This window comes from Crocodylus porosus, unplaced genomic scaffold (genome assembly GCF_001723895.1).
Source record: "Crocodylus porosus isolate Cpor-Errol unplaced genomic scaffold, CroPor_comp1, whole genome shotgun sequence".
In the NCBI taxonomy this organism is placed as follows: domain Eukaryota; kingdom Metazoa; phylum Chordata; order Crocodylia; family Crocodylidae; genus Crocodylus; species Crocodylus porosus.
The window spans coordinates 6,986,941-7,002,380 of NW_017728925.1; the positions used below are offsets into that span (position 1 = coordinate 6,986,941).

A 15,440-nucleotide genomic window follows, 5' to 3' on the forward strand; every position below is an offset into this window, starting at 1 on the left:
AAAGTAACATTTTTTTAAAAATTTCAACTTCAGAATTCATAATTCCCCCCCCCCTTCTTTGTCCCCTTTAGCCTATTTGCTATTTCTTGGTTGGGCAAACTCCTTTTGATCTAAAATTAGCATTTCTTGTCTGAATGCCATGACAGTTCACGCTAACCTCCTTTCTTACTGCATCTACCCTTATATGGCAAGCCCCTGTATAGTATAATTAAATCTCTGCTATGGAATTCTGAAGGACGGTATAAAGGAAGAGAAAAAAATAAAAAGAAAGACATATAGATAGGATCATATACCCTGCTCAGTTCTATAGCTGCTAAGAATAACTCTGTTAAAGTTCTACAGAATCCTATTATTTTTATTCCTACTCAACTCTAAAGGATTTCTCCCATAAGGACCACTCCAGCCACTCTTCACTGAGCAGCTCCTCCTATGCTGATTTCAGAGAAACAGCCAAATAGATTCTACTTACGTGGCATAAGTTGACCTTAGAGACAAAACCAACGATAAGAGGGAAAAATATGTCCACAAATTCACTCAGAATAAAATAAAATTCCCAACCCCACTAGCACATCCTATCAATGCTAAGGCCAAGCAAACATGTGGCTATTTTCAATTCAATGGCAAAAGGAAAAATACACAGCCAAATATCTAAGGTCAAACAAAACGTTTTGTTCAGTACCAAACATTTTCTCTCTCTCTTGTTTGTCCATTTAGTTTTCATTTTTTATACTTTTGGCAAATAAATAAAGTTGTAATTCCAACAAGAAAGGCAAACCATTTCATTTTGGAAAGGCTGACAGGAAGCATTGTAGCCTCTTTGCTTTTTGGGGTTTGGGAGTGGGGCAGGTTTTTTTTTCCTTCTTTCATCCAGAACTGATTGAATTTGACCCAAATTCCCAAATAGTTTCAGCAGAACCAACGCCGCAGTTTCCCCACATATCCAACCTTTTGCCCAGTCCTAATCATCACCATCTGGAGACAGCATGTCAGTTCACATGACAGCTTCCTTGCCCTTTTCTGAACTTGGACCCTTTCTCTTCCTCGAAAGCTTCAACCCATCCCCAGGGAGATATTTCATCCTAAGAGTCACTCCAACTCTGGGGCTTTGACCCCTGGGCAACACTTGTGTAGGACATAGCCGTTAATTCTAGACACGGGCCCAACTGGAATGGCTTGGCCTTACTCTCACCCCACTGGGTGCTTGCCTGTGCTTCACAAGCCAAGCTAGCAGCCTGGCATTCCTGGCTGGGTGGCTTGCCCAAACTCCTTTCAAGACAGGATGGGCAAATTGGGCTAGCAGAAGAAAAGAGAACTTTGCAGAATCTGAAGCCTGTCAAAGGGATGATAAAAACATGATGTACTTCAGTCTGCAGAACCTGATAGCTCCCCATGCAAAAAGTGTTTGTACTGCAAAGCAGTCTTTGAATCCCTTTGATCCACGCTGAGACAGCTTATAAATTGATGTTAATATTTAGAGCGAGCACCTTGTAACACTGCAACCATTTGCTTACAGTGTTTTACAAGTCAGTTGTGCAGGGGCAAAACTAAGCTCTGCTGCAAAAGCTAAGATGGCTTGGTAATTAAGAACTGGTGTGTAACCTCCTTGTTCACAGAGATGCAATAAAATTAAAGACAATCAACAAAGGTCATCCCTCTGTGTGGTCTTATGAACAGAAAAGTGCACTGTCCAGGTCACTTGGTATCCTGACAGAGGGGAAACACTGCTTCCAGTGTAGAATGAACACAGCATTTCATGTGAGTAAAGGCAAAATCTGTTTCATGACACTGTTCCACATGCAGATATTATCTAATGAGATGCCTAATGCAAAGTCGAGTTGGCCCTTCTAGTGCTTGCACTGGGATTGGGATAAGGTCTAAATGGGGTCCCAGTTGACAAAGAAGCAGATCCCCCTAGCAGGTGCCGCTGGGGGCTAATCACACAGCAAGACAGCTATACTAAGGCTGAAATCCTAAACTCCATTTTGTTGGTGTAGATTTTATGTTTTCTGAAGTCAGATTATTCCATATTCCTCAGATTGCAGTCAGTGCTAATGCCAAAGGAGAGGCAAGCAGCTCTGCAGATTTTGGATTTAATATTTGATATTCATTTTATATGCAACTGCATGCACTGGGCATGTTGTGCACACAAGAGTGAATGTCTGAGTCTGGGTCACCTCTCAGGGCTGCGAAAGACAGAGAGAGAGAGATGTTGAAAGCAAACAATTTAAAGCAACACATTTAATTAAAAACAAAATGAGAAGTTGTTGCGAGCCCAACACTGCAGCCTGCAGAGCTCAGTCAATCTTTGGGGGAAATTAGCAAGAGCTACTAATAGCAGCATCCAATTCCATGAGCATCTTAGAGGAGAAAATCATGGGGGAAGGAGATAAATAATATTCAGATGAAACAATTAAAGATCAGCTGCATGACAATCAGAGAGTGAGATCATTCAGGAACAGGGGGAGAAAGCTACAGCTTAAATTTAACTGCTGCTATCCTCAAGCTGCAACTTGGAATTCAAAGTGCTGGCTTTGCCTTGAAAAGTTTCACATGGGTTTGATCCCAGGTCCCACTCTGTAGCACTGCAACTGCTGAAGCCAGCTGAGCACGTGAGCTAGCAGGCCGTGTCCATGTTGGCAAGCTGCCCCTCTTTTTAGCCACCAGCACAACTGCTCTGGGGCAGATGAGCAAAGTGGCAGCATGCCCTATTCGGAGGTAAAGCCAAACCAGCACAGATCATGTTGACGGACGCTCAGTCAGTCTCCTGAGTTGTATATCAGGAGCAGCTACACTGGTAGCCGAGGTCAGGACAATTCCCTAGTGAAGGTGAGGCTTACGTGTACGGGAGGAAAGGATGCATGAAGGATGGACTGTCTTCCTCCCTGAGTTCATGGTGGAAAGTGTAGAGAAATGGGGAGGGGAGGGGAGGGCAGGGAAGGAGAAGGGTGGGGAGAAGCTGGGGCTGAAGAGGAGGCAGCGGGTCCTCTGAGCTATCTGTAAAGTGATACCATCTTCACCAGGGTTTATTTCCCTTTCTTTATTCCCCATTCATAAACCAACGACTCCTCCGAACTAAACACAGCTCCCTCCTGCTGTCTGTGTGGTGTACAGATTCTCACCCACTTCTCCCACAAAAATATCCAGATATAAACAGACGGCTGCACCGTATATAACCTCTTTGCAGGTTGTAAAAATGGGAAGCTTTAATTGATACTATATTTCAAGCTGTTGTGCAGCAAGGACGTACTCTAGGCAAAGTCCTCTAGGGTATTTTTCTCCAGCCTGGGTTTCTCAGCAAGCAGCTCCCTGTATCTCTACATTTTAAATGATTACCTACAAGAAAGAACTATTGTGAGAGCATAACTGAGGAGTGGCTAACATATTCAGAGGGGATTTTATCACTTTGACAGAGGGGTTCTTTCTTGCTATCTTTTTTCCCCTCAGCTTTGCTGCTGCTAAATGCTGCTTTAAATAATACGTTAAGGGTCCATATCCTCAGACAATCCTCTGCATAATTTTATACTTCATAGCCTACTCTGAAATCATAGCAATGCTGTCTGTGCAGCCCGAGGTGAGGGTGTGGGAAAGGGTGCGGGAAAAGGTGCCTCTGAGTTTCCAGTGGGGTTGGCTGAAAATGTGAAGCCCGGTGGCCCCAACATGGAGACAAATGGGCAAGAGGGAGGAGGGAAACACTGACTAGGAGGTTCCCTTCATGGTACTGCACCCAAATAATTTGGGGAGGAGAAAGTGGAGCAGCTGGAATGAATAGGAGTGATCCTATCCACCAAATCCCAGGGCTGGGGGTGTGGAGGGGGAGGTATCCACCGCTCTCCCCCATCTGCCCCCCTCCCCCCCAAAAATCCACTGAGATTCAAGGAGACACTTGACAACCTACAACTTCCCTGCTGAATCCACGACACCCACCCCCACCCAGCACATTTCCCTTGGAGAGATCATAGGAGACTCTCCTTATGACCACAGACAACTCTGACCTCCCCACAAGGCTGGGGGGAAGGATCATATCAGTTATCGCTGGATCTACTTTTATTTGCCAACCCATCTGCAAGGCTTAGGCTGGAGAAAAAACCGCCACGTTTGACCTGGGTGCTGGACTTCCTAGCCAGGGCTCCCAGTATGGCAAGCTGTGGAGAGCAGGTGAGGGGCTTCCCTGGTGCAGGAAAGGAGAGATTCTCCATCCAGGCTTTCCCCTCTCACCCTCCCACCCATTCCTAACCAAATTATTGTAATGCAATTATCCATGCCCTATCATTGCCTGCACCCTAGAGGGTTGGGGCAAGCCCAGTTCTGGAGCCAGTATGTTGCATTTGACCCGACTCCACAGAATGTAGGGATACAAATAAAGTGCCTAAAAAGGATGGAAAAAGCAGAAAGCCGTGAAGTGCCCGTGTGATGACCCCTCTGCCTGTCCTTGCCTCAGCAGGCTTTGAAGGGATGGAGACAGATCACACTGGGGTTTTACACTAGTTGTCTGCCCCATCAAAGTAAGGGTTAGCAGCTGTACGAATCAAGCACTAATTGTTCTGAAAGGGGAAAAAGGAGCAAACAAGTGAATGTAAGAAAGAAAATGAATGCAGAGAGAAGGAAGGGCAATAAAGGTAACTGGGCTATTAATCCAGCCTGGTGCAATGCATTTGCTCTCCTTCGCTTTCATTCAGCATCTGTTTCTGCAACTCCCTACCTGATCACTGTCATTCCACTTTGCTTTAGTGTTTCTCCTTCCAATGCCACAGCTTGCTCTGCAGGGGAAAGCTGCTTATGTCTGAGGTCATGTGGCCCTTGCCGCTCTGCTTTCATGCAGGTTGGCTCTGGAACTGGGCAAAGTGAAGTTGGCTCACATTCATTTAAAGTTCCCTTCAAAGATGTGTCTTCATCTGCTGTGAAAGGATTTTTTTCTTCAGCCTCTGCCTTTGTTTGTCTTTTCCCAGAGAGGTGGGGATGCTTGTAACTTCCTTGATCACTGGCATCTACTGAGAAACTGCGTTGGCCTAATAAAAGATATCACCTCTACCCGGAGTTCTGATTCCAGATGCTAAACAAGGGCACCTTGATCTCGCACCTGGAGCTGTCTCCAACATGTTTCCCATCCACCCCTTGATCAGAGGGACTGGCTTATTCCCATGCAAATACCAGAAAGCACAGCTTGAGAAGACCAAAGCATTTATATGTGTGGCAACATTTAAAAGCTATCAAGCATACAGTTATGGGTCGTGCAATAGGCTGCTTTAGCACCGATCAAAGCTCTAAAGGCTTGTTTCAACTAAGGAAATCAGATCCAGTGTCATGCTCTCCATGTAGGAATGGCAGCACAAACCTCAAATACTGATATGTGCACCAGCTCAGGAAAGGACCTTGCTTCGCCTAGTTACAATCAGGGTAAGATCACATGAGTGCAAGTCCCATCTTTCCCAAGTTTAAGGCATCTCCTTGACAATTCAAATATGGCCTAATATAGATCAGGCCTCACTATGAGAGGTGCTCTCCAGTTTCCTTTTAGACCCTCAGTGCATTATTCGCTGCTTCTCTGTTCAGGTTTAGCTGGGAGAAACAGAATGAGAAGCCTTCTTCTCTGGTCTCCCTTCCCTCTGCTTTCTGTAAACACATTACAAGAGCTGCTATCCAAACAGATAAATCAGCCTCCAATTCTGAATGTCAAACTTGGTTATTCCCTTTGTGCAACACTGAAATTAGCAACAATTCATACAGGGGAAAAGCAAAGCCAACCACACTTTACTGGGCATCATTAGCATTTCCAGTCCTGGCTTAATGCTGTGATCTCCTTAAATGTTTTATAATACTTTTCTGCCAGGCTGGCGCTACCTGGGGATTTGTTGTTATTTAAAGGAGGGAATGGCTCTAAGCACTTCTCTGTTCCAAGACAAGGGGCTCTGAATGCCAGTGCATCTAATGATGAGATTTCAGGAAAACTGATATTCACTGCAAATTGTCTTTGTTGCTTCCAATTCTGCCTCGAAGCCTTTGACTGTGTTTCTCTTTTAAAAAAAATATAATAAAAAAAATGCTTCACAGTTTATAATTATATTTTACAGTTTCATTACAAATCTCATTTTAATTCTTTTTCAAACCTTTTCACCAGTCCTCTCACCACTTTCTCTTTAGAAAAGTCATTAAAGGCAGGATTGGAGATCATCCCATTTCCCCCAGTTTCAAGGATATTAATCAGTTTTATTGGTATTTCATTGTCATCTCCGCTTGAGTGTTCTGGGTATTTGCATAATTTTCAGTGCCACCCTCTTTCTAGAGACGGGAACATAACTGGCTTCCTTTTCACTTTAATGCTATGGAGTCACATTAGATTTTGTTTTATTTTATTTTTGAGGACACAGTGACATCCGTTAGAACTGCAGCCTGAAAGGCAGGACTCCTGGGTTCAATTCACACCACTCACTGGCTATTTGACCTTCAGCAAATCAGTTTAGCTTTTAGTGCCTTAAAATTAGCTAGTTGTACAATAAGAATAATACTCCCTCTCCACCTCCCCTCCTCCCAGACCTAGGGCCACCAAGAATCTTAATTAGTATTTAGCTATTTTAATTGTAAGCACAATGAGCAAGACTCATGTCTGATATGCATTTGTGCAGCACCTGGCACAGTGGGCTGCAGTCCTCACATGCTACTCCTGGATGCACCCACAACACCAAAAGTAAATAATAATAATTTGCAACTAATTTGTGAATGATCTAAGTTTTGGATGCCACTGCACAGCAAAAGAGCGGTAGCAACTGCCTCCTTAACACTGCAAGGCTTCTATATTTTCTTTTCTGTTCACCAATTACTCCTCAACCGTGTTTGGTAAAAACTCCAATAGTATTCATGCTATTCAATTTCTACCAGGATTTAAAATAATAATAATAATTTCTAAGGATGTAGGTAAGTAACTGGGTTCATTTTACAACCATGTCATTTCCTGTTCTTAATATTGAGATTTCCCCCCCACCCAGCTCCGTTTAAGATTCCAAAATGGAAACATAACCAACAAAGCTGACAAGGGCCAAATGTTGGATGTAATACAATACCCAACATGCACTAAAATTCATTTTGTGATTTTTACAGGCTAAGATTTAGGTAGCATCTTTGAGACCTGTGGAAAAGGTAACTTTGTTCCTCAATATGATTTTTTCAGAAGCACATTACAACCCAGCCAGTCCCACAAGTACTCTTGTGGGTTCCCTAGCTATACATGCAAATCTTATGGGCATCAGCCTCTAGGGTGGTTTAGACAGGGGTGGTTCTACCTGGAGTAGGCACGATCCTTTATCATAATAAGGTTCCTTCCAACCTTTTTTTTTTTTTCCTGCTCCTTTGAAACATTTTCACTCAGGTCACTGGAGTGAGCAGGGCACTTGGTTTTCGAGTTAGTGCAAATATCAATAGCATTGATAAATATTAAAGCCAAAAAAGACCATGGTTGTACATCCAGTCTGATGCCAGGTGATCCAAGTGAGTAAGTTTTCATCCAGTTCTTTGGTTGTGACTTAAAATCCATCTCACCATGCTTGGTCCCTCCGATTTACTCTCTCCTCCACACTAAAGCTTAGTGCCTGCCCAGCACTACTCTGACAAAGAGCACAAAAGTAGAAGGTCCACTCCTGGAGCAAAACCAAATGCCTACCGGTGCGATATGCAAGCTAGCGAGCAATAGACTGTGGCTACCGCATACCTAACGCTTGTTAGTGGATGCTGTGCACCGCATTTCTTTCAGAGGAAGGCACACCATCAGCCTGCCCCAAGCAGTACGGAGAGCGCAGGAGCTGAAGAATTGGAACAGACTAAATAATGGGTCCCATCTGCAGGAAGAAAATGAAATTTGCCCTCGTGTTGCTGAAAAGTTGCACTTGATGCTCACTGCACATTATATGGAAAAGGTCAGTGAAACACAACAAACACAAGGAGCCAAGCTGGCGAAAGCAATAAATAGTGACAGCAGCCCTTGTCTAATTCTTCAGAGCCTCTCTCGCTTTGCTCCAGTACTAGCAATTTCACTTTCCATGGAGCAGCAAAGGCTGGAGATAAACAGCTTTGCTCCAATGGGAGGGAGAGCATGAATGTAGCTTCCCAGGGCTACTTGGCAAATCCCAGCAGTTGAATTCAGGGCAATTAGGATTTTCAGCTGGACAGGGGATTGTAAATGGATGCGATAAGAAGATTTCTGCCTCCCCATCCTACCTAATTTTGCTTTGCTTTCATAGGGGTGGCATCCCTTTGTCTCAAATGACAGTCTGCAGAGACATGAGTCAGCTTCACAGGTGATATCAGGCATGGTATGGGGTAGGTTAGAATCAAACCAGCTACAATGCCCCCACACAACCAATCCATAAATTCCCTTCAGTGTCTTCCTCTCAACCTTCCAGCTCCTTTTTCAAAACAGTTTAAGTGAATGCAGGATTGCTGAATGGTGCCAGATGACCAGCACCTGAGATTGAAACCCCCAGCTCACCCACAGAACAGTGCAGCTCATGCAGCAGCAATGCATGCTACACCTGATGCTACTGCAAGTGATGGGCCACTGCTTGAGAGATCCCTTTAGGAGGGGTGGGAGGAAAATGCCATGTTTTGGGCCTGTCATCTTTTTCTTCTTCCTGCAGAGACTGCTAGCATTTGGGGAAATGTTGTGATGCGAGGATGTGAGGGCAGGAAGTTAAGGGCTCTATAAAGTATTATAGCCAAGTATATTTCGGAGGAATCCCCTCTGTTAAGATTGAGGGGAGCAATTTTTGGAAGAGATCTAATAAAGGAACATTTCAGGAGACCTGCACTGGCTGAAACAGATCTGGTATCTAATGCACCCAAGAGCTCAGAGTTGCTCTCAGGGCCTTACCATCTGCAATGAAGTGCTCAGGAACATGAAGGGTCACCTTCACCGTCAGTGGGCAGGACAGCTGAGTGCCACATACCATGGCCAAGATGCAGGAGCTGATTGTGATGAGAGTCAGAGCCGTCTTGTTCACAGGACTCTTCACAGAACCTGGAACAAATATATACATAGGTTATATACATAAAGCCTGATGTCAAAAGCCTCATAGGGTCATTTAGTCCAACCCCTTGCTCAAGGCAAGACTGTCCCCAAATAAACCATCCCAGCCAAGTATATAGGATCATAGGAAAGTACGGCTGGCAGGGACAAAATGCTTCACAATCTCGAAAGGATTCTGCCTTTTTAAAACCCTTCTAAGGGAGGGAAACATCCTCACAAAAGGACTTGAGGCACAGGATAAATAAGTGACTCACCTCAGAAATCACACTGAAAGCCAATGGCTGAAGTAGAAAGCAAAATCATGATTGCCCCATGCAACTGCCTATTGATCATGCTCCCTTCTCATCCATTTGGCTCATCCCTTCCATTGGGGGTAACATCTATCAGCTCAAAATGCGGCTGTGAGCCTAAATTCATCAGTAACTTAGAAGGTTAAGCAAGTGAAAGTATTAGATTTAATTGCAAAGCAACCTCAGCTAAGTGCATCTCCTGAAGAAGGGCAGTGCAGTTCAGAGCAAACCATGTTTAAGAAAATCAGTTTGATAGCATTCAGGCTGAAGAACATTTCAAGGGTCTACCCGAATTTTTTCATTCATTCATTTTCTTTTAAGATTAATTCAGAGTCTAAGTGGCTTGGGCCACTGGGGCCAGCCCAGTTCTAAAGCCCATCTGTTTTAAGTGTGATTTTTTTCAGACGTGGCTGGTGATTCTATATGCTTCAATCTTCTAGTGCTCAACTTAAGAAAACTTAAGGGACCTAATTTTTAGTAGTGATGTCTAAAGACTTTTTAAAAATCTGTTTCTTTAAAGTGCCTGGAGCCCAAGGACTGAGTGCCCTGTACCCAGGTCACCACTCATTTTCTAATCTTTCAACCTAAACTTTCAAAACAACCTATTAAATCAATTTTCTTCAAACTTTGCTTGCTTGACTGATTGTATTGAGACTTGCTGAGTCTTAATAATAAGAAGAAGAAGAGGACGACAACAACGACAACGACCAGGTCTGAAGGCCTGTATTATGCTAACATTAACTACATGCAGTGTCACAAGAACTCTATCCGTGTACAAATATTTCAGTTGCAGTAATTAGCAAGTGCTATCTACTAATTGTTAATACTGATACCATTTTAGGCATTTAAAAGTGACTTCAGTCAACAACAAAACAAGCTGTGCAAACAAACCAGAGTCAAAACAAGCATAAGACACTCCAAGCAGAATGCTTTTGCCAGTCACAGAAGCTTGTAACATCTCTCAAAGCACAGCTTGCAAAGGGCTTTCTTGCTTGTGTTAGCTCAAATATTTTCTGACATTAGTAAGACAGCTTTCAGTGCAGGCCAACTCAACTCTAAAGGCTCCCCATCCTACCCTGACACCAGAGCGATGTGTGGGTCATACCAGGCCTTCCTTCTTCAATCTCTGAGGGGCATCTGTCTCACATCATGGATGATCGAATGCTGGCACCTCAGAAATAATTCAGTAGACATGGGGCCTTTGAAGCTAAAGAGCTCCCTCATCCTCATCCCTTCACAGCTACCAGGAACAGTGTTCTGCTGGTGGACTCGGAACATAATCCCTCAGCTTCAGCAAGGGTTGTTTGATGGTTTTTTTAGCAAAGGGAATCAAATGAAAAAAGAACTTGATCATGAGCAGCTCTGCACAGAATGACACAGGGAACAGGATTCACCAAGAAACCCTGGTCCATCACATTACATTATGGAAACCAAATTAGACCAGTGCTCATTCATATTTCACATTTGCATTTCACCAAGCAGCTACACTATATAAAGAAAGGAAACAGAAACCGTAAGTTAAGATGGAGAACTGTCTCATGGGATCCAACAGCTCCCATTCAGCACAAGTCAGTGGTAGCATCTGGTGGCTGCACCATGGAAAGAGACTGTGGTCCTCACTCTCACCCATGGCCCACTAAACAGGTATCCACTGCCCAGAACTGCACCATCACAACTGACATGCAACGGTTGTAACCTGAAAATTCAAGGCATCCATGGGACATTGATAATAAATTACCCTCTCCCCCACAGACAGGGCAGGGTGGGTTGGGTACAGATATCTGTACTGCTGCTGTTTGTGCTGCATCTCCTCTTAGTTACAAAACTTCACTCCCCAGGTGTACCTACTTTAATACTTTGCATCAGCACTAACGTGTACTTAAAACTAGTGAAAGATGTACTGTCTTTAGCAAAGGAAACCCTTCTCTGACACTGGGGAATCAGCTCCATGCCAGGGGAGTACAGTTTCAGGAGTATGAAAATGCATAAGACAGGACACGGACCTGCAATTAATGGGAGCCACCACTGAATGATCTATACGGGTTCAAGAGCGATTGCTGAATTCCCATCAGGTCTGATCACATCCTTCTCTGAATTCCCAGCAGACATATTTATTTATTTCTGGAACTCAATCTATTTCCCCCCTCCCCACCATCACCCCCAATCTCATCAGCAAACTGAGGTTTAAAATGCATTCATTTGAAAATTGAACAGAAAAGACATCCAGCAGGTTAGCACTCCTGTGCTTTGCTTTATAATTTGATCATTTCTGCTACTAGATATATTGGCAGGGGAGCAAGGAAGTTGCATTTGAGCTGGATCCAGAACACGAACAACATTTTCAATTAAAACTAACAGCTGCACCAAAGGAAAAAAGTCTGAGGGATAAAGGGACTCACAGACCAGGTAAGTGTGGCTGTTGGTTAGTCTATACAGTGAAAATCTATCCTGCCTTCTACTTGACTTCAGACTAACATGGTTAATTATGTCTCTTGTGTCTGGCTGACATACAGTGCTTAAGAGGAGGTGCTGACCTGCTGGACAGCTCCTTCAAGAACCAAAGGGATTGGAGACGAGAGAAAAGAAATATTTGTACAGCACTTTCCAAATTCTTTGTGTCCGTAAAGTATTGCACACACAATCCTCCCTTCAAAATACTCAATTAGCCTTATTCACACCTTTGTCACTGATTTCCTGTATGACTTTTTCCACTTTGCTGTGTTCCTTTTTCCTTCCCACTTATTATCAGACTGTGTGCACGTGTGTGTGCATGTGCACGTGGTGCACAGTACCATACTCTTCCTCTCAATTGGGGCCTACCAGAAGGCAAAAACAAACAAACTGGTAATGGGAATATTCTGATTCATAACAGCCTTGACAGCCCCTATTTTCCTCATTATAAACTGACATTCATTCCAAGATCTTAAAGCTCTTTCCAGAAGTTAAACTTCAGGTCCCTTTTGCATTCGACAAGGGTAATCACCATTTTGCAATGAAAATGAGTCACAGATATGATGACTTGTCAACCACCATGCAGAGAGTCAGTGACAGAGATGGAAAGTGAACTCAGGGTCCCTTCTCCCCATCCTGTCTTAAGCCCCTAAGAACAAACTCCACTCCCCACCCCCGCAAAAAAACCCAAAAAACAAAACAACCCCCCGCAAAAAAAACAACCCCAAAATGGTGCAAGATACTGAAAGGCTTTTTACATCTGAGCTCACTAAAGATAGGGACAGATATGTGAGGCCAGGGTGATTTATAGCAACTCTCATAACCGAGGATGACAGCTCCCTGCCCCAACACCATTTCACTGTTAATTTTCATCACATGCATCTAATTATTGACTTCCAGTACTGCAAACATATTTCACCAAGTGCTGGCAAGCAGGGAGCTCTGATCAATGGGTGATGGGGCTCATGTTGGATTTCCAGTTCAGCCTTTTATAGCCTCTGGCCAGTTTGCTGCCAGGGTCTAAAAGACACCACTGGAGATGGCATATCCCTCCCTCATCATTTAAACACAGGGACATTTTTTCTCCTTTTCCACCCCAGAGCCTGCTCTTCAGACCACTAAGGATTCAGCATAAGTCTTCTTGCATTGTGTTTAAATGCCCATCTGGAAACAAATGGCTTTGTTCCAGACCTCTAAAAACACAGAGAAATGGATGCTTTATGACCCATTGCTAACTAAACAAATCTCAACAGGTTCTCAGGGGTTTCTCTGTCAGTGCTAAAGAAGGGAAACAGAAAGAACAATTCTGTTCTGGCCCCAAGGGTACCCAAATCCAGCTCTCAGCAGGTACGCCAGTAACTGCCAGGACTAATTGAATTGCCTTGTTAACCCTGCTTAGGCTGAAGACCCAAGCTTTGCTGCTCTGAACCTTTGCTCTCCACTCCCCCTTCCACCTTCTGTAAGTCCTGGACTCCCACTGAGATATCTGCACAACAGTTTGCAAACCAAGTAAACTGAATGACTGACACCATGGCTGATATTTTAAGGTCAGGAAGAGTGGGAATGAAAATTCCTCAGGGAATAAGGCTGAGGGTTGGGCAGCATAAGGTCTGAGAGGGAGGGTGCGTGTGGGCATGGGGAAATCCTCCCAGAGGAAATGGCTCCTGGACCTTTCCTGCCTGTCCCAAGTTAGGGGCAGAGAACAATCTGTATCCCAGTCTCACAGCCCAGTCCTAGACCCTACCGTGCTCTGATGACAGGCGAGCATGTTCCTTCATCCGCTTCACAGAGCTATTTACTTCCCTTGCAAGCTCAGTCAACTATTCTGGCTACAGAAGTAAAGGGAACAGCCAAGCTTGGCAGCATGTGGCCTAAAGGCCAGATCTGGCCCACAGGATCTGACCTATGCAGCTGGAGGCCTTTGACTGTGCCCACAATCATGCCAGGGCAAGCCAGCAAGCAGCTGAGTCACTGCTACTTCTCCCCTCACCTCCTCCCACTCTGGCTGCAGCATGGGCACAGCTTCCAGCCAGTGGGGAGCTTCCAGCTGCATCTGCATTGCAGCCAGGAGGCAGGGGTAGGGGGTACAGCATGGACATGGTTTGCTGCTGCCCAGCCCCAGCACAGCTCCCCACTGGCTGGAAGCGGTGCTCACTCCCCAACCAGGGAGCCCAAGGCTGAGAGAAGCAGCAGAGGTGCAGGAGCAGCTCCAAGCTGCCAGGCCCTGGTGCAGTTGCAGAGGGGAGTCCCCTGCTGCTGCTGTGTTATTGAAGCCACCCAGCCTGCTTTGGACCAGGGCCAGGTTGTTCTGGCCTGCAGCTTCTTAAAGCTTGCCAAATGCCAGTCAAAGCTCTCCCTACTCCCCCTCCACCTGTCCCCGTGCTTGTGCATGGCTGAGACAAGAAGCAAACAGCTCCTACTCTGATCGGAGCAGTAGGGCCATACTTGGAGAAGAGGAACAAAGGGGGAATTGCATCCTTGTGTGGCCAAAGGGAAAATGGAACGTGTAGCAGCCAGTGCTGGGAGGGTAGCTGGAAGGGGAGAGGGTCAATGCTGCACATTCAGATATGTGAAGTCAGGGGGTGAGCAACGCTGGGAAGAGCAGTGTCTGCAGTACTCTGTAGGGCTCTCCACCCCACGGTCTTCTAGTCACACTTCTGCAGTCAGCCAGACCCAAGAATAGGCAAGAAGAAATCAACCCCCCACCTTTCCCCTAAAAGATGGCTAGCAGGTGAGGTCAGAGAAGTTTGCTTCAGTAATCCCAATCAATATGAATAAAAATCAATGACTCCACAGGAGAAACGCCTTGCCTACAGCTCATCTTGGCTGATGTATCTCAGAGCTTGGCAAACCCCTATTTTGTTTGACTGCTTGACGGCAGGGGGCGGGAGGGGGAGTTACCATTTGAAATGCTAGATTTCCTGGGTAGGGGGGGTTAAACAAAATGGAAATAGATTTTAAGACAAAACATTTTGAATTGAAAAACTGAGATGTTCCATTTAAAAACTGTCAAAACAAACCACTCTTCAGGATTTTCTTTTTTCCTTTTTATTTTCCCCCCTCAGCCCACTCAGTTCAGGAAGTTTAATGGGAATTCATGAACTATTCCAAACATTCAGCTGTCCATTTTGAGACACAAAGGGGAAGTTCAGTCTTAAAACAATTGCCACAGCTCTAGTCTCCGGTAGGTAGGAAGACGTAGGGCCAGGTTTGGCAGCCAAGCCTGATTGAATCTGTAGAGAAGTAGGGCTGGAAGGGAATTCTGAAGGTCATCTAGTCCAACCCCCTGTCTGAGGCAGGATCATCCCTATCCAAGTCTTCCCATACAAATTGCTGTCTAACCTATTACTAAAGTGACAGCATCAACCTTGTCACACAACCACAAGGTATATACAGCCCCCTAACCTGCCACAGGTAACGCAGGAGGACAACAGCAATCAGTGTCCTGATGCTGCAAGGATTGTGAAAATACACTTGAGAAATCCAGAGAACAGGATCACACCCCTGCACTGCAGAGAAAAGCAAACTGTACCCCGCACCTCCGATACGCACAGTCTATACCAATCTGACCACAGGGTAAAAATCCTCCCTGACCCCAAATGCAGTGATTAGTCTGACCCAGAGTGGACGGATAAGACTCTCTAGCTAGGAACCTCCAGGTTTTAGTCACAGCAGGAGCACTGGCA

General features: G+C 44.9%; 1 protein-coding gene across 5 annotated transcripts in view; it reads right to left on the reverse strand.

Annotated features, from left to right (window-relative positions):
• The window catches only part of ASTN2 (astrotactin 2), a 585,314-nt gene that overhangs the window by 344,538 nt on the left and 225,336 nt on the right, over positions 1-15,440 (reverse strand). For all 5 annotated transcript variants that reach the window (XM_019540648.1, XM_019540647.1, XM_019540645.1 and 2 more), the window contains one exon: positions 8,858-9,004. In XM_019540648.1, coding sequence (XP_019396193.1) covers positions 8,858-9,004 — 147 coding nt within the window. The remainder of the gene's footprint in view (positions 1-8,857; positions 9,005-15,440) is intronic.